Source organism: Euphorbia lathyris, chromosome 2 (genome assembly GCF_963576675.1).
Source record: "Euphorbia lathyris chromosome 2, ddEupLath1.1, whole genome shotgun sequence".
Taxonomy (NCBI): Eukaryota; Viridiplantae; Streptophyta; class Magnoliopsida; order Malpighiales; family Euphorbiaceae; genus Euphorbia; species Euphorbia lathyris.
Window position 1 is genome coordinate 120,963,055 of NC_088911.1, and position 27,440 is coordinate 120,990,494.

Below are 27,440 nucleotides of genomic sequence, written 5' to 3' on the forward strand. Positions count from 1 at the left end.
TAAGCAATATGCTTACCGTCGCACTTGGTTCGATCTATTCAACACGATCGGGTGTGCGTTCAATTGCACCTTGCCCTCCTAATGTCACATAAAATTTATACAATTAGCCTTAACATAAAATTAATGAAAATATAAACTAATGAATGCTATATGATTTACAAGACACTAACTCCACAAAGTTCATGCAATCTAATCCTTTTGTCTTAGATCATCACATGACCTACTTGCACATATTCTGCCATAACTCTCTCTATATAAATCTAAATTCCCTGTTTCTTGAATCTAATGAAACTAGACATATATGGGTATAACATATCCAAAATTAATATTAATATAACTTCTACACAATATATGGCATGCAAAATGATTTTGTCTGTTTCCAACCAAGAAACAGACTATCCAGATTTGCATTTACCATAATTCACTCAACCTAGCTCACACTAAACACAATGGATTGCCAAATCCTTTTACAGGAATATACTTCAAGTAGTTAGGAACACTTTTGTGTAAAGAAACTTTCTCAAATTCGGACTCTAAGGTCCTCAAAATGGTACATCAACATGGATACCTCACATGACATTCAATTTCGAGGCAGTCATGATCCATCTAGGTTTTCTTCCTCTATATATGGAATTAAAGTCCCATATTTTACAGAGGGTTTCATAACACATATAGGAATATAGTTTATTCTTTATGTATCTTCAAATTCGAACAATATCAATATGAAAAATATGCTCCAAAATGACTGAAAGCAGTACCCTAGATTTCTGTTTAGGGCACTTGATACATATCTTTCATTTGGACAGCCTAAAACCAATTCAAACAACACCAAAACTCAACAAAATCAATCACAACTCATCCAAAACAAATCCTATGATCATACCTAGGTATTTCATAATTTCAAACTCATAGAAAACAAGCTAAAACAGCATACTAACCTTCAAGTTGTGTCTATCACCTAGTATGCTTCCTAACTTAACTTGTTTGGCTTGAAAATGGAAGAAATTGGAAGATTTTTCTTTGGAGAGGTTTAGGGTATGAACAAGGAAGGTTTTTCTGAAGCTTTGGTCGAAATTGTGGCTGGAATAGAAAAAGAATCAGTTGTGTACATCTTTTTACAAGTGAAGAGGCATACTTTGTCTTACTATTGGGTGACATCATGCTTTGTGAGGTGCTTACTTACTCAACTTCATTTCCAGCCCTCCATAAGTCTAATTTAATCAATTAAGGACATGTGCATTCATTCATTTAAGTCCAAACTCAATTAACCAATCGTTACATCTTAACGACACACTAATCGCCTCCTAATCGCACGGTAATCGCATTATGAATACGAAACTTCTAATGACAATGAGATGAATCTAAAATGTATGTATTCAATCATGAAAACATATATGAATGTGGAAAGACTCATATGTTAGGATTTTGGGGATGTTACATCCCGTGTCCACCTAAAAGACATTATCAGATTGATCAACCCTGCTGTTATGTGTATTCTTGAGCCCCAAATTAGTGGTAGTAAATCTGATGCAGTTCTTGGCAAATTTTGCAATTGGAGCCATGTTCAGTCGGAGGCTAGTGGCCGGTCAGATGGTATTTGGATTCTTTGGAAATCTAATATTGTTGAGGTTGTTGCCCAAAGTATTCATAAGCAGTTTATTCATTGCTCTTTACGTAAGAATAGGGTGGTGTTATGTGACTTTACGGTAGTATATGCTTCTCCGGTGGCATCCGCGCGCCAGATCCTGTGGGATGAGCTCCAGAGTATCGGCAATTCTATTACTGGGCCTTGGTTCATGATCGGGGATTTCAATGACATCTCAAAACTCTCGGACCAAAGAGGGAGTGGTAGCCACTATGTTAATCGTTGTATCAATCACCGTCGTTGTATGGATGCCTGTGAGGTTTTTGATTTGGGAAGCTGAGGCCTTCGGTATACTTGGAAGAGGAATAATGTATTTATTCCTTTGGATAAAGTGTACTATAATTCTCAAGCTAAACTCCAATTCCGAAAAGCTTCGGTTTTTAATCTCCATTTTCATCAGTTGGACCACTGTTCTATTGTTTTGAGATTACTGGGTATGAGCTCCATTTAAGTGGAGAGACCATTTCGGTATTTAGTAGCCTCAGAAACTCATTCGGACTTCAAGAAGTTTGTCGAATCCCACTGGAAGCCGACAATGGATCCAATTACAGCTGCTTTGAAATTCAGAAAAGAGGTTTATACCTGGAATAAGCGAACGTTTGATAACATCCATGCTAGGAAACGTTCGTTACTGAAAATGTTGGAGAATATTCAGATTCGAATGCAAACTAGGCCGAATGATCAGTTAAGCCTTGAACATAACTCACTCCAGAAGGAACTTCTTGAAGTCCTAAGTCAAGAGGAACTTCTTTGGTTTCAGAAATCTAGAAAGTAGTGGATAGCTGATGGTGATAGGAACACGAGGTTTTTCCATTTATCTACCATTATCCAGAGAAGTCACAATCGGATTGAAGCTATTAAGTTTCCCAATGGGGAATGGTGTGTTGAAGATGGAGCCATTCGACAATGCGCTATTCAGTTCTACTCTAATCTATTTGCTAATGAAGGTATTACACGGGGTAAACTTCAGATGTTAAAATCTTTTCCTATTATTCCCATGGCTGACTTTGTGAAAGCCTTTGCACCGGTTACATAGTTGAATATTCAGAATGCCTTGTTTAATTTGGGGAGTACAAAGGCACCGGGTGTGGATGGGCTGCCTGACATCTTCTATAAGAATCATTGGAGCTCTGTTCAAATTGGTGTCTGTAAGTTCATTTTGGATGTGTTTGCAGGAACTGAAGATGTTAGCCGTACCAATGAAACTTTAATTGTGCTTATTCCGAAAGTCCATAAGCCTAACTCCAGATGAGACCGATAAGTCTCTGCAATGTCATCTACAAGATAATTACCAAAGTGATTACAAATAGGATCAGGGATCTTCTTCCTATTCTGATTGGTCCTCTCTAGGGGAGCTTCATTACTAGGCATCAAATGGTGGATAACATAGTCATTGCACAAGAGATGGTCCACTCCATGCGGATTAGAACTGGGAAGAAAGGGTTTATAGCACTCAAATTGGACTTGGAGAAGGCTTATGACTGCCTAGATTGGGGCTTCCTTCTAGACACCATTCAGACTGTCGGGTTCCCCAATAACTAGTGCCAGGTTATCAAGTCTTGCCTTACATCGGTCTTTATAAAACTCATGGTTAATGGCACTGTGTTGTGGATGTTTAAATCATTCAGGGGGATTCATCAGGGTGACCCGATGTCCCCCTATCTGTTTGTTCTTGCGATGGAAAGATTGGCTCACCTTATCCAGGATGCAGTTGATGGGGGCCGTCTTCGGCCTGTCATGTTCAGTAAGTTCTTCCCTCCTATATCCCATCTTTTTTTTTTTTGCATATGATGTTATGTTATTTCTAGAAGGGAATGCTAGTCAGCTTCAAATCATGATGTCTATTTTGAATTCTTTCTGTCATGCCTCTGGGCACGAGCTTAACCTCGAGAAATCGCGTATGCTTTGTTCCAAGAATATGCATAGTCAGACATGTAGTAATTTGAGTGCGGCTTGTGGCATTCCGCTTACTTCCTCCTTCAGGTCTTACTTGGGGGTTCCTCTTTTTAGTGGCCGGGTTACCAAAAGCTCCTTTAAGAACACCATTGACTCTGTGCAGAATAAATTATCCTCTTGGAAGAGCTCCCCCCTTTCACCTGCGGGCCGAATGACCCTGATCCAATCCGTGACTAACTCCTCCCCAAATCATGTTATGCAAGCTAACTTGTTACCTTCTGCTGTGGTTCAACAACTTGATAAATCGAATCGTAGGTTTCTCAGGGGGGCGAAAGATGGAGAAAAGAAATTACATCCTCTTTCTTGGGATGATGTTTGTCGTCCTAAAGATTATGGTGGGGCTGGGCTCAGAAAGGCTCTTGATAATAATAAAGCGATGTTGATGAAGTTGATTTGGAGGATGTGGAAGAACCCGAAGGCTATCTAGGTGAAGTTACTACTGGGGAAGTACAGAAAAGATGTTATTTTTGGAGGCGGTCCTAGTCGAGTTAAGAATTGCTCCTTTCTTTGGAAGAGTATTTCTTCTATCTTTCAAGAATTTTGCAAAGGAATTGAATGGGATGTAGGCAATGGTAAATCTATTAATTTCTGGAGGGATAAATGGTTGAATGGTGTGTCGCTATTTGATGTTGCGATTAATAAGCCGGATTTAAGGGAGTGTTCGCGAACTATCTCTGAGTATATCACTGACTCGGGGATCTAGAATTGGGTGGAATTGGAAAGGTTCTTTGATGTTGAAAGGCTGTTGCATCTTCGGGGGGTTTACATTAGTACTGATGACCAGGAGATAGATAAACGTTGCTAGGGTCTGACAAGGAATGAGAACTTTACTTGTCAATCAACCTTTTCTTTGATTTGTAACATGACAGATATTCCGCGTGACCGTAAGTGGAGAGCTGTTTGGGCTATGAGAATTCCCCAGCGTGTCAGAAGCTTTGATTGGATGTGTTTACATGGCAAATTGATCAAAAATAAGGAGCGTGCTCGCCGACACCTACTGTTATATGATATCTGTGGTCGCTGCCAGAATGGGTCAGAATCGGTGATGCACGCCTTTAGGGACTGTCCTTTTAGCGTCAGTCTGTGGAAGCAGATTCTTCCAGCTACTATTCAAAGTGACTTCTTTGCTCAACCGGATACGACCTGGTTCAGTTGGTGCCTTTTAACTATACCACAAGCCTCCCAAATTGGCAAATCACTTTTATGGTTACCTGCTGGTTTGCTTGGAGATGGCGGAACTATGTGTGCTTTAACAGAGGTGGTGAAGTTCCTGGTAACCCGATTGAGGTTATCCGCATGACAGTTTTGGAGTTTTTGAATGGTTGGGTGATGCACCTCAAGGCGTACGGTACCGCAAGGCTCACTAAGGGATAAGTGTACCCCGTCGTTATCAAGTAATAAAATCTGGACAAGTCCAGGTATCGAATCCACAGGATTTATTCCTGCAAGTATCGAGCTACTTGGTCTCAAGTGTTATCTAGGCTTTGTGGGTTTTGAGTTGGTTTTGTTTAAGTTAATCTACTCCTAGTTGAATTACTCTATTCCTAGCTAAGTTATTCTAATTCTAATTAAGTTATTCTACTCCTAATTAAGTTAAACTACTCCTAATTAAGTTAAACTACTCCTAGGTGATCTTTCACTAATGCAATTACCTGAAGGAATATGGTATGAACGATAATAATGAAGATAGATTATTAAGTCAATTGATTAAAAACCTAATCTAAGTCACTTATATTCAAGGCGATTAACCCTACTTACCCTCCTGAAGTCCCTAGTGCGTGATTCCCTTGTAAGGTCGAAACTAGGTCTAAGGCTCAACAATTTGGGCTTAATCAACTAAGAGGTCGTCAATCTCCTAGGCTCTGACTAGGTCAGATTCAGCTCACAATATGTGCCAACTAGATTTTGGGGCTTTTGAATGCGTTAAACCAATCAAATAAAGCGTAAGACAAAGATTAAACAAATAAACCATTGAAGAAAACAAGAGCTAAAATATTATTAAAGATGAAGAACATTGTCATGGGGATACAATTAGCCTAGGATTCATAGATTGTATCAAGGGATAAAAACATAATTAGATGAAAGAGATGAGAAAATCCCTTTCAGGGAACCTGTCTACCCTGCAGCTAGCTTCCTAGGACTTAAGGACGGACCTTGAATAATCCTCGGTGAATGGAGCTTCGAAGGTTCTTTAATGGAGGTTAAAGGAGACGGAGGAGGTGGAGAGGATTCTTCAAGGGTGAAGGCTAAGGTAAATTACAATAATGAAAGATCTCTATTTTACAATTGCGAAATCCTATTTATAGACGCGGTTCGGGCCCTCTTTCTGACCTAATTCGTATCTTTTTATAGGTGGAAAGACGTGGGGTCGATCGTGGCATCATGGGACTGGGAATCAGTCTTTTGACTGATTCCCATAGGGCAGCTCGCCGAGCTGGCCTTTGCAGGCCAGCTCGACGAGTTGGCCTATAGAGGACAACTCGACGCGAGCTGGCATGGCCAGCTCGCCCGAGCAGGCCCCTGAGGGCCTGCTCGACGGGCTGGTAGTGCTAGCTCGCCGATATGGCCCTAAAAAGGCCATTTCGACGAGCGGGAATGCCCAGAACGCCTTGCGCGACTGCTGGATGTCTCGAAACTTGATTTTCACCCGAACTCGTTACTGTTTTAACCTGCACACGCACGTAAACTCCAAATAACATTAGTTTCGAGGCTAAATTGACCCGCCAATCGCTCATTTTAAGTAAACACTCCGTTTGGTGCGACTTTTGGCGGATTAATTAGCTATACAAGATAATGGAAATTTAACGTACATACTAATTTGGCCATACTTGCCTAAAATAACGAGGAAACGAGCCTAAACAACGAAAAGTAAATAGAACATATACAATTTCTAACTAACTCACACAAAAGCATATAAATGCGAGAATTGCTCGCTTATTCACAAAATAACGCTAAAAATCGTCCTAAAACCGTACCCAAAGATAGGGGTTTTTGACCCCTATCATTGGGTCAATGAGTATGGAATGGTTGCTAAGAAAAGCTATCAGACGATTGAAGTGAGTTGGTCCAAGCGTCGAGACGGCTAATTTCGGTTGAACACTGATGGATCTATGAACTACGATAATAACATTTCTTGTGGTGTAATCAGAGATAATTATGGTTGCTGGAGAACTGGTTTTCTGGCCAATATGGGTAAGGGCAATTCGTTTGAAGCGGAGATGTGGGGACTGCTGTATGGGCTGAAGCTAGCCAAAGACATCGGAGTTAGTTTGTTAGAGGTGGACTCGGACAACTTGGAGCTTGTTAATTGTGTGAAGGGGTCGAGTGCTCTGATTGGGTCCTCCCGGAATATTTTGTAGGAAATTCGGTCTGTTCTAAGTACATTTGCTGGTGCTGATGTACGACATGTCTATCGGGAGCAAAATAAGGTGGCAGACAGGCTTGCAACAGAAGCTTACTCTACCCAGCCGGGATTTATGATGCTGGACGTTCAACTGCGGTATGTGGTGGAGCTGCTGAGGATGACTTAGTTGGTATTTCTTTCCCGAGGTTAATCCCGGGCTAGTCTCTGTTTTCCTTCCCTGTACTGGTTTTTCTTTTGTTCTGTTTCTTTATTTTTGTACTGTTGTTTCTGCTATCAAAAAAAAAAAAAAAACAACATCAGGGCTAAGAAAATGCCTGAACTTTTAGAAAAATGCAGGTTTAAACCATCAGGGCCCGAAACCTTATTAGGATGCATTGAAAATTTGCTTCATAAAACTCATTTGCCTCAAAATGAGTCAGTAAAATTAGTCACATCAACAAATAAACGTGAGAAATAGTTTAACACCAAGTGTTTCATGCCATCATGACGTACTATCACCTCTATCTAGTTCTGAAATTCGATTGGAATTTCTCATAGCCTACATTAATATGTGGAACATCTTGCACCATCCCTTAACCATAAAGTCTTTGCACTTTGTCTCTACTAATCCTCTTTTTAAAAGAGCAACATATTCAATTCATTCATTTGCATTAGACCATCATTGACCAGTCTAGAGAGGGACTGCTTACATGAATTTATTCTGCCTTTAAATCTTCGATTATAATCCTTCCCCTAATGGGCATCACCTTTGGGCTCTCCACAAGCCGAGTACACAACTATCCCTCATTAGTTTGGTTCCACTCAAAATTAACAAGCTGTTTGAAATCTGACTCTCGAAGTAAGCCGTTTTTTAGCCTGAATTGTCTGGGACAAGTAAAATGAGCAAAATCAATAGTGCATAGTTCCAACATATAATGGTGAAACATTAGTAAAAAGGCATAGGAGTTTCGCATGTGGGAACATATTAGGCCATGCAGAATTAATGATGCTATGATCCATCTTTTTTGGGCAAAATGCTTTGTAATTCTACTATAATCTGACAAGTGAAACTAGCAAATTCATTGAAAGTCTGAAATAAAATCATTTAAGCTATAAAATCTCGAGTTCGAATTCTAATTTACGTTATTTTTTTTTTTTTTGGTAAAAGGAAAAATTTAGGTAAGGGTAAGCCTACCCATTTTCAATGAGGGTTAAATTTTGAGAGAGTAAATTTACATTAGAATTACGGTTAAAAAAACTTTAATTAGAGTAAGATTGACAACAAAATTCTAACTAGTTTCCATCAATTAGACAAATTATTATTCTATATAATTAAAAGAGAACTGAGAAATGAGAAATGAACAGTGAAATTCAATCAATTTCAGATTTTTGTGATACCAATTGTATCCTTATAATTTTAAAAAATTTACCAGTACTTACCTCAAAACGACGTAGTCTTTGTGGAATTCAGTTTGGCTTCTGCGTATCCTCATCTCTCTCTCTCTGAATTCCTCTCTGCCTTGGACCGATCTCCATTTCATCTATCTGGTGAGATTTTAGCTTGTATATATTAAAAAAAGAAATTTGATCCTTTTTTATTGGAATTTCATATTTTACTTTTTGAAGAAGCATATTCGTTATCCCATACCCATTTTCCGAATATCAAGCAGCCAATATTGCTTAATTTTTTTTTTTTTTAAAGCAGCCATGGCCTCGTGCACACTAAACACAGCTTTCCGTTAACAATTACAGTGCATCTTTGTATTTCAGTGTTCGCAAAACAGAAAGCACTTGTCGTTATTCCCTCCATCACATTTTCAACGCCCTAGTCTTCTCTAGAACACTACTTTTCACTGTATCATTTCAATTTCCTCCAAAAATGGACAACGTTGCTGTTTTCAGCTCCGATCATAAGCCGACGATCATGGTCACCAACGATGACGGTATCGATGCGCCAGGACTTCGTTCTCTGGTTCGCGTTTTGGTCGCCACTGGTAGCTTCAATGTCCTCGTTTGCGCACCGGATTCGTACGTTTTCCTCTCTTTCTTTTATCCTGCTAATACTATCGGTTAGCTGTGGCCTGTGCTTAATCATAACTCAATGTTGGAAATTATGTACCGCGATTGCTTGGATTATGATTTTAGTTTAGTTCTTCTCCAATTCGATAATTACAACAATTCAAAATGCTCAATAGCTGTTCTAACGGATAATGAAGCACTGTAACTTTTAAATTTCTATTTCGACGAAATAATCACGTTATTATTATTTTTTTTTGTTGAACAATTTGCAGAGAAAAATCGGCAGTCAGTCATTCTATTACTTGGCGGCATCCTATTTCTGCTCGGCGTGTAGAGATTGAAGGAGCAACATCCTTTGCAGTTTCTGGTTTGTTAATCTTTAATAGTAGTGATAATTATCTTAACATTAGGATGTAAAGAATATTGAGTCGAGTGGCAACTATAGATTGGTGAAATTTCTTATGATTTCCATTACTTTGAAGATGATCTTCTTTTTCTTTTTTTTTGAAAAGTTGAAGATGATTTTCTAGTATGCAGGAATTTGTGGGACTGATTTTATCCTGCCTTCATGTCCTCAAATTATATATAATCTAGCAAGTTATTTTGTATAGTCATGCTTGTGGTATGTATAAGATAACCTTGTATGATTATGTATGTGGTGATTTTTCAGTGTCTGCTTCTACTCATGGTGAATTCTCATACTCTAATTCTGTTAATGCCATGCTTCTGTTTCTACTTCTTGTTTGCTGTGAAAATTTTGAACCTTCTATTGATTTGTTCGTTTTTTGTGGATTCACATATTAATTCTTGAGTAATGTATATATATATGTGTGTGTATGTTCTAGGCTCTAGATTTCTTTCCCATGGCAAGTTTTGAGACAAGTCCATGCCTTGAGAACACATACTACAAAAACCATCTCCAATGCTATTACTTGTTCTTCGATTATCTTAATGTCAAAGAAAATCTGAAGTCTTATATATAACTTGTAGGAACTCCGGCTGATTGTACTGGTTTAGGAATCTCTACAGCACTCTTTCCTTCAATTCCAGATCTGGTAGTTCTGTTCTTCTTATATTATCGTGTAAAGTTTATAAGAAGTGTGAAGAACTTACTGTTAGGATGGTTTATCTAATCTCTCCACTCATTTTCTCCCATTTCTGCATATGCTTAGCTCATTTTTCCTATAGTATGGTTGCTTTGTCTTATATTTTTGATTTAATGGTTAATCTGCAATCAATTTCCGAAAAAGAAATATGATTCTCTATCACATCAAGACGGTGTAAATGCATTTGGGAGACTTGGCCCTGTTATAAAAAAAATTCTTTTTACCTTTGTACTTTACATAATTGTCACAATTTTATTAGATATTTTGTTTCTGTTGATTGAGATTTAAGAAGCTGTGTTGATATATTCCCTTAATTCTTCACACAGGTAATCAGTGGCATAAACATGGGGAGCAACTGTGGCTATCACATGTTAGTCTTGTTGCACTTATAAGCCTTTTTTTCCCGATTCTCCTAAATCTTTGATCTTCAAAATGGTATTTCATTATAGATAGATAGATAGATGGAGAGGGAGAGAAGACAGAACTGGCATTAACTTCAAAATCCAGGAGTTATACCCTAATATTATATTATCAAACAATGAAGTTCCTCTATAATCATTATTGCTATCAAGTAAACTATCACTAATATGATCTAGTCTTAATCATGTGCCCAGTTTATGTTTATGTCTGTCTCCATATATTTGCAGCGTTTACTCTGGCACAGTTGCTGGCGCTCGGGAGGCTTTCTTTAACGATGTACCTTCTGTTTCTGTTTCATATGATTGGTATGTAGAAATTGCTTAACTTTATATGTCCAGATCACTGAGAAGGATTTTTTTCTTATTAACTATTTTTGTGTTGAAACTCAACAATTCGCACTCTCTCTCTATCTTTTCAAACATGTGGGAAGAGCAACTTGTTCTCATATAAGACTACTTCTGGTGCTTGTAGGGTTGGAGGTAAGAGTACTGTTGAGGACTTCACACTTGCTGCTGAGGCTTGTATACCAATCATAAATGCAATACTTGTTGAGCTTAGGAATCAAAACTATCCTTCAAGATGTTTTTTGAATATTGATTTGCCATCAAATGTTGCTCATCACAAGGTATATTCCACATTATTTCTTTGACTGATTATAGTGTCAATATTGCCCCTAATATCACAGAATGACATCTCTTAGTGTGCATCTCTATCTCGTTCTCTGTGTTGGTGATAGCATCTACCAGAAAGGAACCAGTTCATGTCAACTAAAACTGAATCTTTATCATGAGCAGGGTGACTAAACCGTGAACTGAATGCTGTTTTGTCAAGTTTGCATTGAATTATAAAAACTTGTGTTGCAATGGTTCTCTTGGTGGAAACAGTTAGAAACCTTAAATATTCATGCAGGTGTACATGCAAGCATATTTTGGTGTCTATGATACTTGTTTTCTTATATGGAACATGTTTATTTGCTTGTTATGTTTCTCAAAGATAATGTTATCTTGTGCAAACGAGTTCCGAAAAAGTTGAGAAGTCAGTCTTAGGAGAGAAAGGAGAGGGTGTCTATGTTCCCATCAATATCTTGCATTGGAGTCTAGAGTTTAACACAATCTAGCTTTATCATAAAGCTCATCAATTACCCCCTTATGTGTGAAACTGAAGTGTTGCCTTGGTCTGTTCTCTTGTGCTCCATAAGGGTTACAAGCTGACTAAGCAGGGAAAAAGCATATTTAAGATGGGGTGGAAGCAAGTCCATTCTGGCACGGACGGAGGGAATATGTTGTCAACTATGACTACGGACAAAAGTTCATCAGTACCAACAGAGACTGACACATTATGTGCATCACAAGAACTGATGTGGTTCAGGAGAGAAGTGAGTTGCTTTCTTGATTATATGTTTAGCTCCTTAATAAAACGGTTCTTGATCATGTTGCAAGTTGATTTCCTGTCACTCTCATAATAATGTTGCACTTTTTTCTGAAGCTAATATATGTTTAGCTCCTTATTAAGCTCTTTACCAAAGCTTCTTTGTATATCTGTTTCTTGGCATTCTTTTTCTGCCCTGTGGCTTTTATCAAATGTACCTACGCCTAATTTTCCAAATTCTTGGTCTTTCTACTCTTATAGGGAAAGGGGGCTCATGTGGAAGATGTTGATACAGATCACAGATTTCTTCAGGAAGGATATGTGCGTTACTGTATTTTACAAGTTGAAAATTATCTCCCTTATATATATGTCTGTAATTAATAGAGTGCTTGTCCATTTCAGATTACTGTAACTCCCCTCTCCGCGCTCTCCCCTGCAGAAACAAGCTGCATAGAGTACTTTAAAAATTGGCTGCCAAGTGTGGTGGACCGCTCGTCTCCATCAGCCTTGTAAATGTAATGTTGAGATCTTCACCTGGTAAAACACCATTCCACACGGCTTCTATTAATTTCATTAAGTCTTGAATATATAACAATATCGAAACATGAGTTCATTATTGTAATGCTGACATTTGATAATACTTAAACCATGCAGATGATTATTCCTAGTGCTATTTCTATCTAATATTAGATTTATCATTTATGTTTTTTTTAACTGTGCGGACAGAGAGCGATAGATTAATAAACCATATGACCTGGCATGTGCTAATTTATGTGTTTGCTTGTCTCAGTCTAACTATTACTGCATATGTTATGTTGGCATTATTGAGTTGAGATGCCATTATCAACTTCTAATTATGTACATTTTATTTTAAATGTTGTGGAAACACATTCATTCTGTATAGTGCTTTGCAAAAACATAGAAAAAACTCATGTGAAGATGGAATCAGGTCATTACAGGAACAAATATATTATTAAGTGAATAATTTTAAATATATGGTTTCAATTATTCTTTGAGCACTCTTTGCCAACAGTGCTAGTCAAAGGAAATTTTACTTATATTTTCCAGTACTAAGTCCTGAGGATAATATATTTCTATATATACATACTGCAAACAGTTTTCTTTTTTTATAGCAAGGAACTTTAGAAAATGTAATGCTGCTTTTGGGTTTTGCTCAAATATCAAAATAATGGATGTTTTCAATGGCAATTTGTGAGCACCAAATTGCCTTTGAGCTGGGATTTTTTTTTGGCCCTTTTGTCTACCTCTCATAAAACATGATTTAGCTAAATATCTTGATCAGTAGTTAATTTTTCTTTTTACCGATGAATATCATGGACTGGGAAATTTGCAGCTTGATTTGTCATACTTGTCACTCTATTACTAGTTATTTCATGGAGAAAAATTCCATTTCAGGACTCAGTATCATAGATTTCTCCAAATTGATTCATGATGCAACTATTGCTGCTGGCATTCCTTGCTTAATGCTGTCTGCAATAGTGTCGACAAATGCAGCATTTTAAGGCATTGCTTATAGCATCTTGCAGCTATTTTCTGGCTGAGATTATGTTGTTTTCTGCAGATGCCTTTCAAATTGAGTGCTGATCGATAAAGAATCCTTTGGCTAACTCCATACATGATATCATTCGTCAGTCACCAGGTCGGTCTGTTTTTCTTTTATCCTTTTCCCCTTATTTTCTTAAAAATATGTAACTGCACTCATTTTCCAAACTAGAATGTCATAAAAGCTTTTGTGAACCTCCTCACTCTTGATTTACTGGAGGCTATTGATCAATTTGACAATAACTTCTGCATTTGCAACAAGTTACTATGATCTCCTAGTTAACTTGATGTTTCTATTAGTAATCAGTAATAGTTTACTGCTGCAGAAGGTTCTCAATATTTTGGTAACCAGACTGGTGGTTGACCCTGTGGCAAACTTGTTTATTGCTTCTTGCGGTCTGAGTTGGACAAAATATGCAAATGTAACTAAAAAACTTAGGAAATCAATGTGAATTATTATTTTTATTCTAGAAAATATAAATAAAAAATTCAAACCTGAATAGAGAAGTACGGTCGATTTGGTTTTTATCTGACTGGTCTAGTCTATTTTCCAAATGCTTGCGTCAGTTACAACTATGTTTTTAACTAGAAAATAGTTAGGAGAAGTATGTATGCTACAGTGCACTGAATATCAACCTCTTAATAACTATCTATGACCTGTTCAAACTTCAACATAAATGACTTCAAAATTAGGAGTTTCAGTTCCTTTAAAAGTTTTGCCTGCTTAGAATCATGGTTCAAAAATACCTAAATTCACTCGGCTGTTATTCTTGAATAGCTTAAGAGATTAATAAGGGCATTTTTTTTCCGGCAATTATTATTCTTAGGAGGTGTTTGGTTGCTCCTTTTCATGCTCCTGTTTACCTTTTCACTTCAAAAATGAGAGTTTTAGGTGTTTGGTTAGTGATCTCCTGTTTGCCTTTTACATCCGAAAAGTAGCCTTTTACAAAAGGAGGAAATCCCTTGAAAAAGCAGCATACAGTAGGTAAAACAAACGGGCCCTTAATCTGATAATACTCTACTTAGTGGGACTAAACTTCCAACCAATATGAAATATGTCGTTAAATTTTAACAGTGCAGGTTTCTTGTATCATATAAATTATAGTTGAAAAAGAAATGGAAACATAATTAGTTTTAAATGCTCGAACATGACACCACAAGACTTCCCTCCTGTTATTATCTGATTTTCCTTTCATTAATCTTTAATGGCAATCTTCAATCTCAAGTAATTGATTGGACACCTGTCTTATCTCCACAGAAATCTCATTTTTTGTTCTATAGAAAGAAACTCTTGAATTAGAATATGGTATCTTGTTGGGCACAGTTCGTTTATGTTAATTTCTTGCAACTATGTTCGAACATAATAAAAAAAACCAATGTATATATTTAGGCAAAAGATATGGTTTTGAGGGAAAACGCATCCTAAGGCCTTTGAATTTTCAGTTTTATGCATAAGGTTGTCCATAAATTATTTTACCACATCGAGTCTTTGAACTTTTATTATTTTATACATAAGGTCTATGATCAGTGTCCAAGAAAACGTCAGCTTAAACTGCTTAGGCGCTCGAAATCTGACATTTTTTTTTACCGCTTAGGTGGTGCCTAGGCTGCCTGGGCAGCGCTTAGGCAATGATTGAAAAAAACGTTTATTATTATTTATTATTGTTTTTATTATTATTATTATTGTTTTATTGTAATTCACTTTTTAACATTATCACATTATTGTTGATAAATTTTATTTATTATTTTTGGACATTTTTATTTGGCTTAATACATCATTTGCCCTCTGGACTTGTCCAAAAAGCTTGATTGACCCCTGAACTTTCAAAGTGTCCCGATAGCTCCCGCAACTTGCATAAAATGTTCAATTAGCCCCTTCAACTTGCGTAAAATGTAATCAATTGATCACTCGGTTGTAAAAGAGTAAGTTAAATGCGGAAGATGTATTCTACGTATCTTAGAATGTTATTACATAATTAAAAAATAGATTAAAAATGAAGTTATTACTTGCCCAACTATAAAACTTATCTTCTTTAGAACTGTATACCCTGATTTTGGTCGTTTTACTTTTTTTTAAGGCGCGTGCAATACATCTTCCGCATTTAACTTACTTTTTTTTCTGCAACCGAGTGATCAATTGATTACATTTTGCTCAATTTCAGAGGGCTAACAGAACATTTTATCAGGACACTTTGAAAGTAGGGGGCCAATCAAGTTTTTTGGATAAGTTCAGAGACAAATGATGTATTAAGCCTTTTTATTTAATTGGGTTCTCTACTTGTTTTCAATTATATGATTTAAGACTAAGAATATTGTTTTATAGTTTTTGATAAATTATATTACTTATGAATATTATTTTTTACTTGCTTGGGTTGTTTCAATAAAGTTGTTGAAATTATGTTATTTGCACATGTTTTAAAGATATATCTCACAAATATACCTATTTTCTATATTTTTTTGAAATCATTTTATATTATTACTTTTAGATAGTATAATACATTTAATTACATTAATATAATAATATATTTGTTAACAAATAAGAAAATATAGAAATACAAGTCCCAAAATAATCTCAGGTTAATTCTCGATTAATCCCAAAAAGCCCTGCCCGCGCTAGTCGGGCCTAGGATTTTTTACAACTTTGTCTATGATTAATTATTTTACCATATTGAGCTCTTGAAGTCCCACTATTTTATGCATAAAACTTCTGATCAATTATTTTCAACATTAACTGTCCTTTCTGTAAGAATTCTGTCACGATCGTAGGAGCGGTCTCTTGTCAAAAAATTTGGCAGGGGAAGGCTTGCCTCTTATACACCCTTGTGGTGATCCTTCCTCGGACCCTCTCTTAGCGGGGACACATAATGCACCGGACCGCCCTTTATTTATTTTTGTGGATGTGGAGCATAATCACAATGAAACTGTTAGTGAGAGTTAATATCGGAACATTGTTTTTGTTCTCCAATATATCAAAAAATAATTGTAATAAGCAGCTCAAAAAACCGTTCACGCGCATTTGCTGGAATGTGAAGCAAAGTCACGATCAAATTATTATTAAGGAGCCAGTTAATGTAGAAAATAATTGATCAATGCGAGTCAGTGAGAGTTCAATATACTAAAATAATTTATTAAGAGTCTCATGCATAAAATAATTAAAGTTTGTGGTAAAATAATTGATAAGAGTCATGCATAAAACAGTGAAAATTAATGGGCCTCAAGATGTGTTTTGCTTAGTTTTGATGCAACAAACATAATTTTATAATTGCCAATTTTCTTCTTTCCTTTTCACCAATTTCAAGCAATGTAAATGAAGGATAGTGTTTGAATCTCATGTAGTTAATGATTTTTAAAGAATTTATTGAATAAGTCGGTTGTTCCATCCATTCAGTAGTTTTCAATGGTCAACTTCAGGTGGGATATGAAAACAAGAAACAAACTGCTATTCCCAAGTATTGAAACTGACAAACCAACAATAAGAAAAGCTAAAATATAAAGGGATTAGGGTTACCCATCACCCATTAGTTCAGTATCATTTATGTATTAAGCATGTCTTTGTTTCTTGAATAAGACAGTTTTAGTGCTAGGGCCATGTAAAACCTTTTTTCAAGCTAAAAAAAGGGGGAAATAAAAAAATTATATATGTGGGAAATGATATTCTAGAATGTTTATGTTACTGAGATGACAAGAAACATATAAGGCAAAATTAGGAAAAAGAAAAAGTTTCAGAAAAGTGTATAAAACATTATAAATATTTTTATATACATGAGTGTATATATCTCTCTTCTTTGTGAACTCTGTACTGAGTATATAGACCTTTCATTGTTTTGATGGCATGGGTGGTGTTTGTGTATGTGATTCCACTAGTATTGACCATAGAACATGCACATCTTCATAAGGGCAAGATTTGACATCCTCGTACAAAATGTATATCCCTCTTCCTGAGATGTTTGAAACAAATTTCAGCAATGGAAAATAGAAATACAATTTGCAGAAAATTCAACTAGTCTTTGAGAGAGGATCTCAATGGCGACTCTTGAAAAACAAGAATTCATCCCTATTAAGTAAAAGAAATAGAAAAACTTTAGAAATGCAATTAGGTCCCGGATGGTCCGGGACCATAATAGAACCTCCCCGGATGAATAGCTTAGAGGAATTAGAACACAGAAAGATTAGGATAAAGCTGCATAACTAGACATTGTGTGGGGATCCGAACTGGTGAGAACGGGGACATTTTGTTTTCCAAAACCAAAATGGGGTTGGCTGAGGGTACTATCCCTGCACTGTGCCCGAATTAATCCCTATAGGGAGTATGCATAAGAGGAAAAGTGAAAAAGAGTTAGAGAACATACTCTTGTTGGGAGTGGAATGCATACGAAACCACAGCTTCTTCAATGGAGAGATGAGGGATTGCAGCCACCTCATTTGGAAAAGTGGGTGTGGCTCATGTACGAGGAAAAGAAAAGAAAAAATATGAAGAGAGATCGAAGACAGAAAAACTGTAAACCTTTGCTTAGACAAGGGGTGAATTAATATAGATACTGTTGTTGATGAGACAATATTTATTTTTTATTTTCTATTTATTTATTTGGTTTACCATTCACATTCACTTACAGACCAATCATACATTTCACATTTTGGATATTGGTAAAATGTCATTTTCAAGCCCTTTTTTCCCTTATAGTAGAAGAAGCAAAGCCTCCCTCACCAATCATCTGTGCTTTACACACTTCCTTAATTTCATTCACAACCCCCTTTCCATATGCTTTCACTCACTTCCCTTTCTCCTCAAGCCTCTTTTTGTTGGGGTTACAATTCGGGTTATCGTAGTAAATCGTGTTATATTATGCGGTATGTTATATATTTATATATAATAAATAATTTTCTCTTGAATTTCTTTTTGTTACTAATACAGGCTTAAAAAAGTTAAGGGCACATTGATATGAAATGGTCTTAGTTAGATAGAGAACCTAAAAATCAATGAAGATATAATTGAAGAATGTCATAATGTTTTTTTGCTATAACTGAAAAACTAATAATAATGTTTTTCTTTTGTGGGATAATATCATATATAGAGGGTTGTGGAGTTTCTTTGTGTTTTAAGTAAACAGTAGGCTGCAGTGAAGAGTGTAGCAGAAGTATTTAAATGTTGTATGTCCACCTGTCCTATTGGTTGCCTTAAAAGTGTATCAGTGTGTTGAGTGGGCATGGTTTTTGCTGACTCGAAAGTAAGGTTTAACTATACCAAAATTGGCAAAAAAAAAAGTCTCTCTAAAATGATAGGATAAGGAAGAAGGATTGCGAATGTTCTTACTTTTGCATGTTAAATTCAGAGTTTTCCTTTCTCAATTATTATGAAAAATGTTCAAAAAAAGAAACATTACCTGCCACCAAAAGACATGACTCATAATTTCTTAAATTCTTCTACAATCCAACTTACCCATAGAAAATAAAATTAACAAGGAAATTTGTTTATGACACAATGGCTTATCATGTGGATCATTACGATCCAATAAGCTTTGCTATAGAAGATTATGAATCTTGATTTTTTTTTTCCTCTCCTTTGAAAAATAATTCTATAAAATGGAAAGTTATTATTTTCCTTTACCCTTTTCTCTTGAAAAAATATATTTTAAGAAAAATGTTTTTTCTTGTTTGGTTATATGGAATTTTGTTAAAATATTATGAAAATATTGTTCTAATAGTTAATAATTTGTTTTCTCTTTCACTAGTTAATGGTTGAAAAATAACTTTTCCTTTAGAGAATGGGAAGTTGGTTTTTATTTTGTTTAAGATTTTCCTTTAGTTAATCGGGGCCTTAGGGATGGCGATGAAGGTAGGAATGAACTGAATCTTACAGTGGAAATGAAGAGAGAGTGCTTGAAGCTTATTAGTAAGTTGTGTATTTGATATATATAGACGCGTTTTAAAGTCGTGAGGTCCAAGATGTTGAATTTGGGATAAAGCGGATAATATCTATGTGGTATTGGGCCAGGTCGTTACAATCGGTATCAGAGCTGACTGTCCCCGTACGATGTGTGGTTCGGTGATGAACTAGGTGGAAGTTGGTGGACTTGTAATGACTCGGTCTGGAATGAGTGGTGTCGAGGTAAAAAGACATGAGCAAGGAGCGGACCTAAAAGATGGAGCGGACCTAAAAGATGGTGATGGTGATACAGATTGGGTTGAGGTGATAATTTTTAATCGTAAATTATCAAAGATATTTTCAAGCTAAACTTGAAGGAGCCGTGAAACCCCCAACATTCACGAGCTAAACCTGTAAGAATTGGAAATCCTCATTGTTAAATGGATAAACCCTAATAAACCTCTCAAAGAGAAATTATATTTGGATTGATAAAAAAGTTAATTCATTACAAAGAAATAAATGAATTTGTATCATCATCTAATCTAATAGTTAAAATTACAATAAAGCCGATTACATAAATAATTAAAGGGAGTGTAAAGGGTGTCAAGCTTGTAAATAAGCTGAGGGTAGGAGTTGTAAATAAGGGGTGACAAAGTTATAATTATGAGAAACGAGAAGGGTTTTGACTTGTATGATATTTTTAAATAGTCACACAATGTGTGGGTTTTCCACATGCCATGTGGGCTTTGTGCTGAAAATAATTAGTGACATTTTTAAAGTCCACACAACATGTGGGAATAGCCACACGACGTGTGGATTACAAATTAAGAAGCAGAAACTCTTCTTTAGATCCACACGGCGTGTGAGCTCTGCTTTTCACATAAATGGTCTTCTTTTTCCCTTGGTGTGTCGTCCTTTTGGCTCGGCATCCCCAACTACCATTTTTTCACAAATCCGATCGACTAGATGCCTTCATTATACACTCGCTCTTGAAAAAGAACTTGACCTCAAGTTACTTGTTTAATATGGAAGAAGCTCTTTGATCTTGAATGGAATCAAAGCTTTCAAATCGAGCAAAAAATGTTGTTTAAAATGAATTCATGAAGTCCATTCCACAAGCTTCCAGATTCACTTTCTTCACAAGAGCTTCATCTTATATTTTAGCTTGTGAATTGCCCTGTTTCTCATTCTCATTGACATTCGTCTTCCACTTTCTACCGACATCAAATGGGATATCTCGGCGAAGCTTGTCGAACCACTCCCTAAGAATATCTTGAATGCTCTTCCAAATTCCCACTGCATGTTGAATGGACCAACCCTGGACCTTCTCGGTCTCCACTTCGCTAATTTGAAAACTAGCCACAAATTTCCTTTGCTCATAGCCGACCTCAAATGGAATGTCCCGACGATATATATCAACCCAATTCAAAGCGATCTCGTGAGCACTCTTCAAACCCACAATATGACCTTGAGTTGAATATCCCCGTACTTCTCTATCACTCACTTCACTAACTTGGATGTTATGATTAACCTCTTCTTGCACATTGCCAACATCAAATGGAATGTCTCGACGATACTTGCCAAGCCACCTAATATTGATCCCAAGAACATTTGTATAAGCTCCTTCTTTGTTTTGAGTTAACAATCTTGGGACTTCTAGATTCGTCTCTTCACTAACTTGGACACTATCCCGCAACTCTTGAATCTCTCCCATCATCTCTATATCACTCCGGATGCCATTCCCATTCACTTATAGAGTCATCATATGGTTGATGCTCCCTCAACAAACCAAGCATAGATTCCAACACATACATTTCAACAAAGCATAAAAGAACAAGTTCAGATTTTATCGAGTGGGAGACTTGATTCATCTGCGTCATGCATGTGTTAGGAGTCTTGGGTCTTCCTAAAGGCATCACAAGGTAACCTTCGTTCTTCTCTTTATAGCTCAATCTATCATGACAGAGACTTGATGCACAATCTTTGGGATCCCATGCAATGTCATGTAGTATCTTCCCGAAACCCTCAAGGTTGCTCTTTGAAGGACACCTCCTTGTCATCTTCGCACTTTCAAACTCGCTCTTTCCCTTCCCAACTTCATTCTTCTATTGAAAACTTGCTCCATCATGGGAGAGGCTCAGTAAACGATCCTCGAGATCTAAATCAATGCGATGCATTATCTTTTCCCAAGGCGGAAGCTCTTGAGGTTTCTCTTGTAAGGTAGATTCCTTGACATATTCGGACATTGGTTTTACTCCCCTTGGACTAGTATCCACCATTTTGCCTATGCATTCATTCAAAACCAACTCTCGAGCTAGGCAAGCACTCAAGGTGGCTTTCTTTTTCTCACTAGAAGGACTCTTCAGGGGTGTAAGGATGTACTTGATGCCGTCTTTACGTATGGTGTAAGTATTGCTTCTTCCCACATGTGAGGCATCACAATCAAATTGTCATGGTCTTCCTAGGAGCAAGTGACAATCATCCATCTCTACAATATACAGATAGCTTTATCTCGATAAGCCCCTATGGTGAAAGGAACTTTACATCAGTGAGTAACTCGAAGCTTGTCCATCTTATTCACCTAACCAATGCGATAAGGTCTAGGATGTGGCTCGGGAACCAAACCAAACCTGCTCAAGGCGGCTTGACTAATGATATTCAATCGGCTTCCTCCGCCGACTATCACCTCACACCTCTTCCAAAAAACTAAGCACCGAGTTCTAAACAATTGATATCGTGCTCCTCTTCATTAGACATTAGCACCCTCGTCACCAAATAAACAACACGCTCATCGTCATCATCGTCACCTTCATAGGTACCTTCGTTTTGGCTCCACTCAACATCTTCCAACCCATCTTCATCATAATAGAACATACCAACATCATCTTTGTAAGTAATCCCGTTTTGGTTCCACTCAACGTTCTGAAACTCATCCTTATCATAGTAAATTCTATCATATTCATCATAATCAAATTCATTTGTATCATGCTAAAATTCACCATCATCACAGAAATCTTTCCCACACCCCTTCTTTCTCCTTTCAATCCTATTCTCGAACTCATCCTCATCATAGACAAGTTCATCATCACTATCTAGCTCATTCCTAGAATGGCAAAATCTAGATGGGAGCTTGGTCTTCTTCCAACTTTTCAGAGGCATACAAACGTGCAATATGACTTTGATCCTCATATAACTCTTCTAGCCTCCAACATTGTTTTTGGTATCATATTATAGGAACATGCCTTATCCTAGTAGTTTTCCCACAAAAAGAGACATGAAACCAGTAAGAACCATATGTACTTGCACCCAAACAGACAAATTATACATGGGGATAGTATTTGGCACATCTTCTTGCTTCAAGTGATGAGTAATAAGTAGATGTCATCAAAGGTCCAAGGGCTTCCATCCATAATTCGCTTGAGATCCAAGGAATGGAACGATTGAAACATAAAAAAAAATCGTCTCCTAGCTCTCGGATTATGATACCTTTCCCTGGATGCCAAATTTCAGCCATACAGTGTTTTATAACTGGAAACTTGATTGGTCTATCAAAGAGAAAATGTCCTACCAGGCGGAATTCGTTGAGGTTGTTCACATGTCTTTCAGTACTCTGTGCCACCAGCAATTCATCATCGTCAGCAAGATCAAGAGACAGTCTACAAAGTTGTTTTCCATCGTCACCAATGGGAAATAAATGACAGAAGGAGAAAAAAAAACCGCTCACAAAGGAGGCAATAGTGACGCCCTCAATGAATGAGTGAGGAAACCCTAATCGTAGTCTAAACAATTGGTGAAAGGACAAAATGCCTTATTTAAACGACTTATGATTATTAACTACTCAATTTAATTTTAATTAAGTTTAATTGATGTTTTATCGATCTTTTACTCGTAATATCCAATGTGTGGATCAGTGGATGAATTTGAGTGTGGTTAGAGAGACTTTGAGGAGAAAGTAGGATGTAATTTAAATTAAATTTAAAAAAGGTTAAAGATTTGTGTAATGAATTGGATCATCCCAAATAAGATTTGCTGATAGAAAATAATATAATTTGTCCTGTTATAAAGCTAAAAGTTGGTGTATATGCAAACAAGGCTTACATTGATTGTGATTGGTCTACATTTGAAATGGGCCTTCTTCTTCTCCCTCTTTATATCCATGGCCCTCATTTTTGGACTTATATTATTGCCTCCTGAACTTTAAAATTAGAATAAACTCTTTGAATTTTATATTTTATGTAAATAAAGTCTTTGAATTTTATATTTTATGTTAGCGAATTATGAAAGTAAATGATTTTAAAATGATAGTTGAGGATTTTAAAATGTAGAAGTCAAAGAATTAAAGATTTTTGAAGACACATTTTCATTTTCATGGAAGTAAATTTGTTATTTTCAAAATTGCTCATTTTTTTTGTAGTATTTTAACAAAATTTAATATCCGACTTTAAACTCAGAATCCATCACAAAAAGCAACACAAAATTAAACGGGTACCCGTTGTTCTTCCTTCCCATTTGTTGATAAATAAGGCAGCCAAAGCCCATATACTTAATGAATATTTAAATAATAACAAGCAAGGTAGAGTGATATTATTTATTATTATTTAATTTTAGGTTATTTTGATTTTTAACCTTATCATGATAATTGTAATTAACATATCATAATAGCCATCTCATATCCAGAAGAATGTATAGTTTTTCTTGTTAAAGAACAAATTCCTGAATACCAATCTAAAATAGAAAGATTAGAGTTGGACCGGTGATCATAAACCACTATTAAAAAATGAGGCGGTCTGAATCGCTTAGGTCTTATATAGGTGTTTGAAATTGAGAATCTACTTTGATTAGTTCATTTGGACGTTTTTTCCCCTAGGCGATTTTTAGCTGCTGGGCTTTGTCTAAACCGTTTGAATGCTGCTGAAGCAACGATGAGCACAAGCTGTTTTTATTGTGAATTTTTTTCTTTATTATAATTCACTTTTGAATTGTTTCAATGAGAATGTTGTTGAAATGTTGATGTTTATACATTTTTTAAGATATGTTACAAATATACATGTTTTTCTACATTAAATAATTTTACATCATTATTTTTAAATAGTTTAATATATATTTAAATTGAATTTATATAACAATTTGTAGATTAACAAATAAAAAATATAAAAAAATCTATCCGTCCGACTAGAGTCTACCATTTTTTACAATATTGATTTAACTTTGATTCTTACTTCTTAAGAAAGTAAGAAAGGAAAAGAGTAGAAGAATAACGTTTGTTTGAACGTTTCTATACTAGATACTAACATGTAGACCTGGGCATGGGCTGGGTTGGGCCGGGTTTGGTCCGGTTCTGTTGGGCTTTTAATAAAACCTGACAAGCACAAGCCCAGTCCAGCCCGCAATAAATTGAGTCGGACTTGGGCTCGGGTCTAAAATATGAATCCCAAGCTTGCCCGTGCAAACCAGTCTGTATATTAAAAACAAATACAATTAAAATGTCACACTAACTTTTCTTAATAAAAAAAATAGTACACACAACACAATACTTAATAAGTTTGGAAAAATTCTAATAAACTAATTGTCTATCGAAACATCAAATCCAAAATAAATTACAACATAAAAAAATATAATTAATTTATATTTATAAATTATAATATATATAAAAATATATCTATATATACAGTATATCGGACCGGACCGGACCGATGGAAAATTCATATACCCAAATCCGTCCTGTTTTTGGCGGGCTTATACGAGCTTAGACCGGATCGGTCCTGACACCAATTTCATATGTTCAACCTCGACTAAATGGGCCTGGACGGGCTCGCTGGCCCATGCCCAGGTCTACAGACACGTGAGTCCAATTGCTCATAACTTAACTAATAGAGGGGACATGTTACAATTGTGTGTCATATATCCACATGGAGATAAATCTTTGCCCTAGTGTCATTTTGGTTGTTATCATGATCATGTAATTTTTTTTATAAATGTTGCTGCAATTCCTGCATAACACTATAGAGAATTAAATAAGGCCGACAGAATTTAGATAATGGAGATTGGATACAAGATATGCATTATTTGAAGTTTGAAAACTTATAACTGCTGCAGTACGGAGTTTATTTATATATGTGGCCAACAAAATCATTTTTCTATATCAAACTTCACATTCTATATGTATTCGATAAACAACAAAATACTATTAAATTAAAACTGTGTTCTCCAAATGGTTATTTATTTTAGGATTTATTCTCTTAAATTTTTTGGTCAGTTAAGGTACCAACTTCCTTTAAGACCTATAATTCTAGATTCAAATTAATTATATATGATGGAAATCGAATGATGAATTGTTGAAATTGATAATTCTGAAAACTGTCTGTACCAAATGGTACTAAGTACTGAAACTGACCCCATTTAATAGGAGCAACTTGTATTCTCAATTCATCTTTGTCATTGATTTGAACACTTCACCTGTAAGGTCTTCTTCTTCAAAGTAGAGGTGATAATTGTGTACACGAAGCGATAATACGGTACGAACATGCTCTTCACTTAAGCCGTACTGTTTTTTTTATGGTCTATTACCTTTAAAATCGAACATAGCAGTCTATGAACTATTTTTTTGTGTATAGTATTTTTAGTTTCGAAGGTGAGAGATCGGAAAGAAAGTAAAGTCTGAAGTTGAGAGAATATGAGTGAAATTTGTTCTAATAAAAGGAATAAAATTAGTTTATAGAAAAAGAGAGAAATAAAATTAAATTGTCATCCGCAAATACAACTCGAACTTTCATACTTTTACAAATATTTTTTAATAGAGATAGTAAATTATCTTATTACGCGAACCCAATATCATATTATTGAATAAATTTGGATGGTCAAATTTAAAATGCTAGTCCAAAATTAACATGAATAGAAGTATTGGGCTTAAAGCCCAATTTGCTAGGTACTTTATCTATAGCTTAAAAATTAATTATATCTCAAATCTTTTAAAATTATCAATTACATCCTGAATTGATATCTTAAAAATCATTTACATCTTTAAATTTCTAACAATTGCCAATTAGGTTTTTAGTGCGTATGTTAAAACTACCAATTAGATCTCTCCCTCAATTAAAATAAACTGTTAGTTCATTAATGATATTGAATGCAATTGGACTATAATAAGGGGTTATTGAATGTAATAGTATAATAATGAGTTTTTGGCCAAATGGATGAGAAAATTTAATTTGCTACAAGTTGAGAGGATTCTCCTATTAGTGGAATTAAGTGAGTTTTAGAGAGAAAAGTCTAATTATTTGGTGAGTGATAAAATAATAACATAATTATTTTAGGTAGTTTTGGAAAACATCTATATGCTACTATTTTAGTTTTATTTATTGTTGTAATTCTAGAAACATTGTGCAGAGAACACTCGTTTAGTGGCTCCACTATTTTATAGTGGAAGAATTAATTTCCGAGTTTAGTTATTGACGTAATCCAAGATTAAGAATGAACCATGTTAAATTATTGGTGCTGTGATTTTCAATAATAAAATCATTGAAATAATCCAAATAAATAAAATATAATATATGATGGTTTTGGCGATGACCTAGAGACCTCATGACGCCGCCTTCGTCCGCCCTTGTCGACGCTGCGCCGTTCACAATAGCCCATCTCTTTGATCGATCATCGTTCTCTCGGTTCAGCTCGCCGGAAGCCGATGCTGTTCCCAAGTCCGCCAGCTCTGAGAAGTCCTCTTTCGGTGCTGTGCTAAAGAGCGCGATCCCTGTGGCAATTCTAGCTCCTCTGCAGCCGATGGTATCTCAAGAGGGAGGTTTTAAGGCTGTTAAAGTACACAAGATATCTATGATGAACGGGTTAGGTCTCTTCAACACTTGGTCATTGGTCGTATCTCGCTGAACAAAGGTGATCGTCCATGGAGACATGCTGAGCTGAAGCAAAAACTGAGCCAGGTATGGAAATGCAATTTAGATTGGAAACTTATTTCTCTTGGGAAAGGGTTTTACCTGATTATCATGCCTAATGCAATTGCAATTCAATCAATTTGGGGAAATGGACCAATTTCGCTCAAGCCGGGCATTATCAGGTTCTCGCCCTGGTCCCCTGGCTTCAATCCTGATATGCATAAATCCACTTCAGCCCAGGTCTGGGTGAAATTCTATAATCTGCCATGGG

At 36.0% G+C, this 27,440-nt stretch overlaps 1 protein-coding gene and 1 long non-coding RNA gene across 8 annotated transcripts; one reads left to right on the top strand and one right to left on the bottom strand.

Annotated features, from left to right (window-relative positions):
* Nucleotides 1-8,358: 8,358 nt before the first annotated feature.
* On the top strand, nt 8,359-24,265 carry LOC136219742 (uncharacterized). 7 transcript variants are annotated; one of them, XM_066007249.1, is made up of 11 exons: nt 8,359-8,492; nt 8,715-8,972; nt 9,236-9,330; nt 9,954-10,018; nt 10,396-10,439; nt 10,717-10,794; nt 10,961-11,114; nt 11,688-11,864; nt 12,119-12,178; nt 12,260-12,394; nt 13,440-13,681. In XM_066007249.1, the coding sequence occupies exons 2-10, from the start codon at nt 8,824-8,826 to the stop codon at nt 12,368-12,370; spliced, it is 933 nt and encodes a 310-aa protein (XP_065863321.1). In that variant the 5' UTR covers nt 8,359-8,492; nt 8,715-8,823; the 3' UTR covers nt 12,371-12,394; nt 13,440-13,681. The 7 variants fall into 7 exon arrangements, 3 of the variants coding, with proteins under 3 accessions (XP_065863321.1, XP_065863322.1, XP_065863320.1); XR_010684264.1 differs by lacking the exon at nt 8,359-8,492 and adding an exon at nt 24,151-24,265 and having other exon boundaries at nt 8,500-8,972; nt 12,260-12,372; nt 13,440-13,517; XR_010684265.1 differs by lacking the exon at nt 8,359-8,492 and adding an exon at nt 13,747-13,979 and having other exon boundaries at nt 8,500-8,972; nt 12,260-12,372; nt 13,440-13,517.
* On the bottom strand, nt 17,075-18,165 carry LOC136219744 (uncharacterized). Its single transcript, XR_010684266.1, has 2 exons — nt 17,770-18,165; nt 17,075-17,358 (listed from the first exon to the last, which is right to left on the bottom strand). It is a non-coding gene; the product is annotated as an uncharacterized lncRNA (long non-coding RNA).
* Nucleotides 24,266-27,440: the final 3,175 nt, after the last annotated feature.

Bases quoted from the DNA above. Each gene is read 5' to 3' on its own strand.
- LOC136219742 (XM_066007249.1), top strand. From the start codon at position 8,824: ATGGACAACGTTGCTGTTTTCAGCTCCGATCATAAGCCGACGATCATG. The intron at 9,331-9,953 runs GTTTGTTAATCT...TATAACTTGTAG, and splicing joins AACATCCTTTGCAGTTTCTG to GAACTCCGGCTGATTGTACT. The intron at 11,115-11,687 runs GTATATTCCACA...GTGCTCCATAAG, and splicing joins CAAATGTTGCTCATCACAAG to GGTTACAAGCTGACTAAGCA.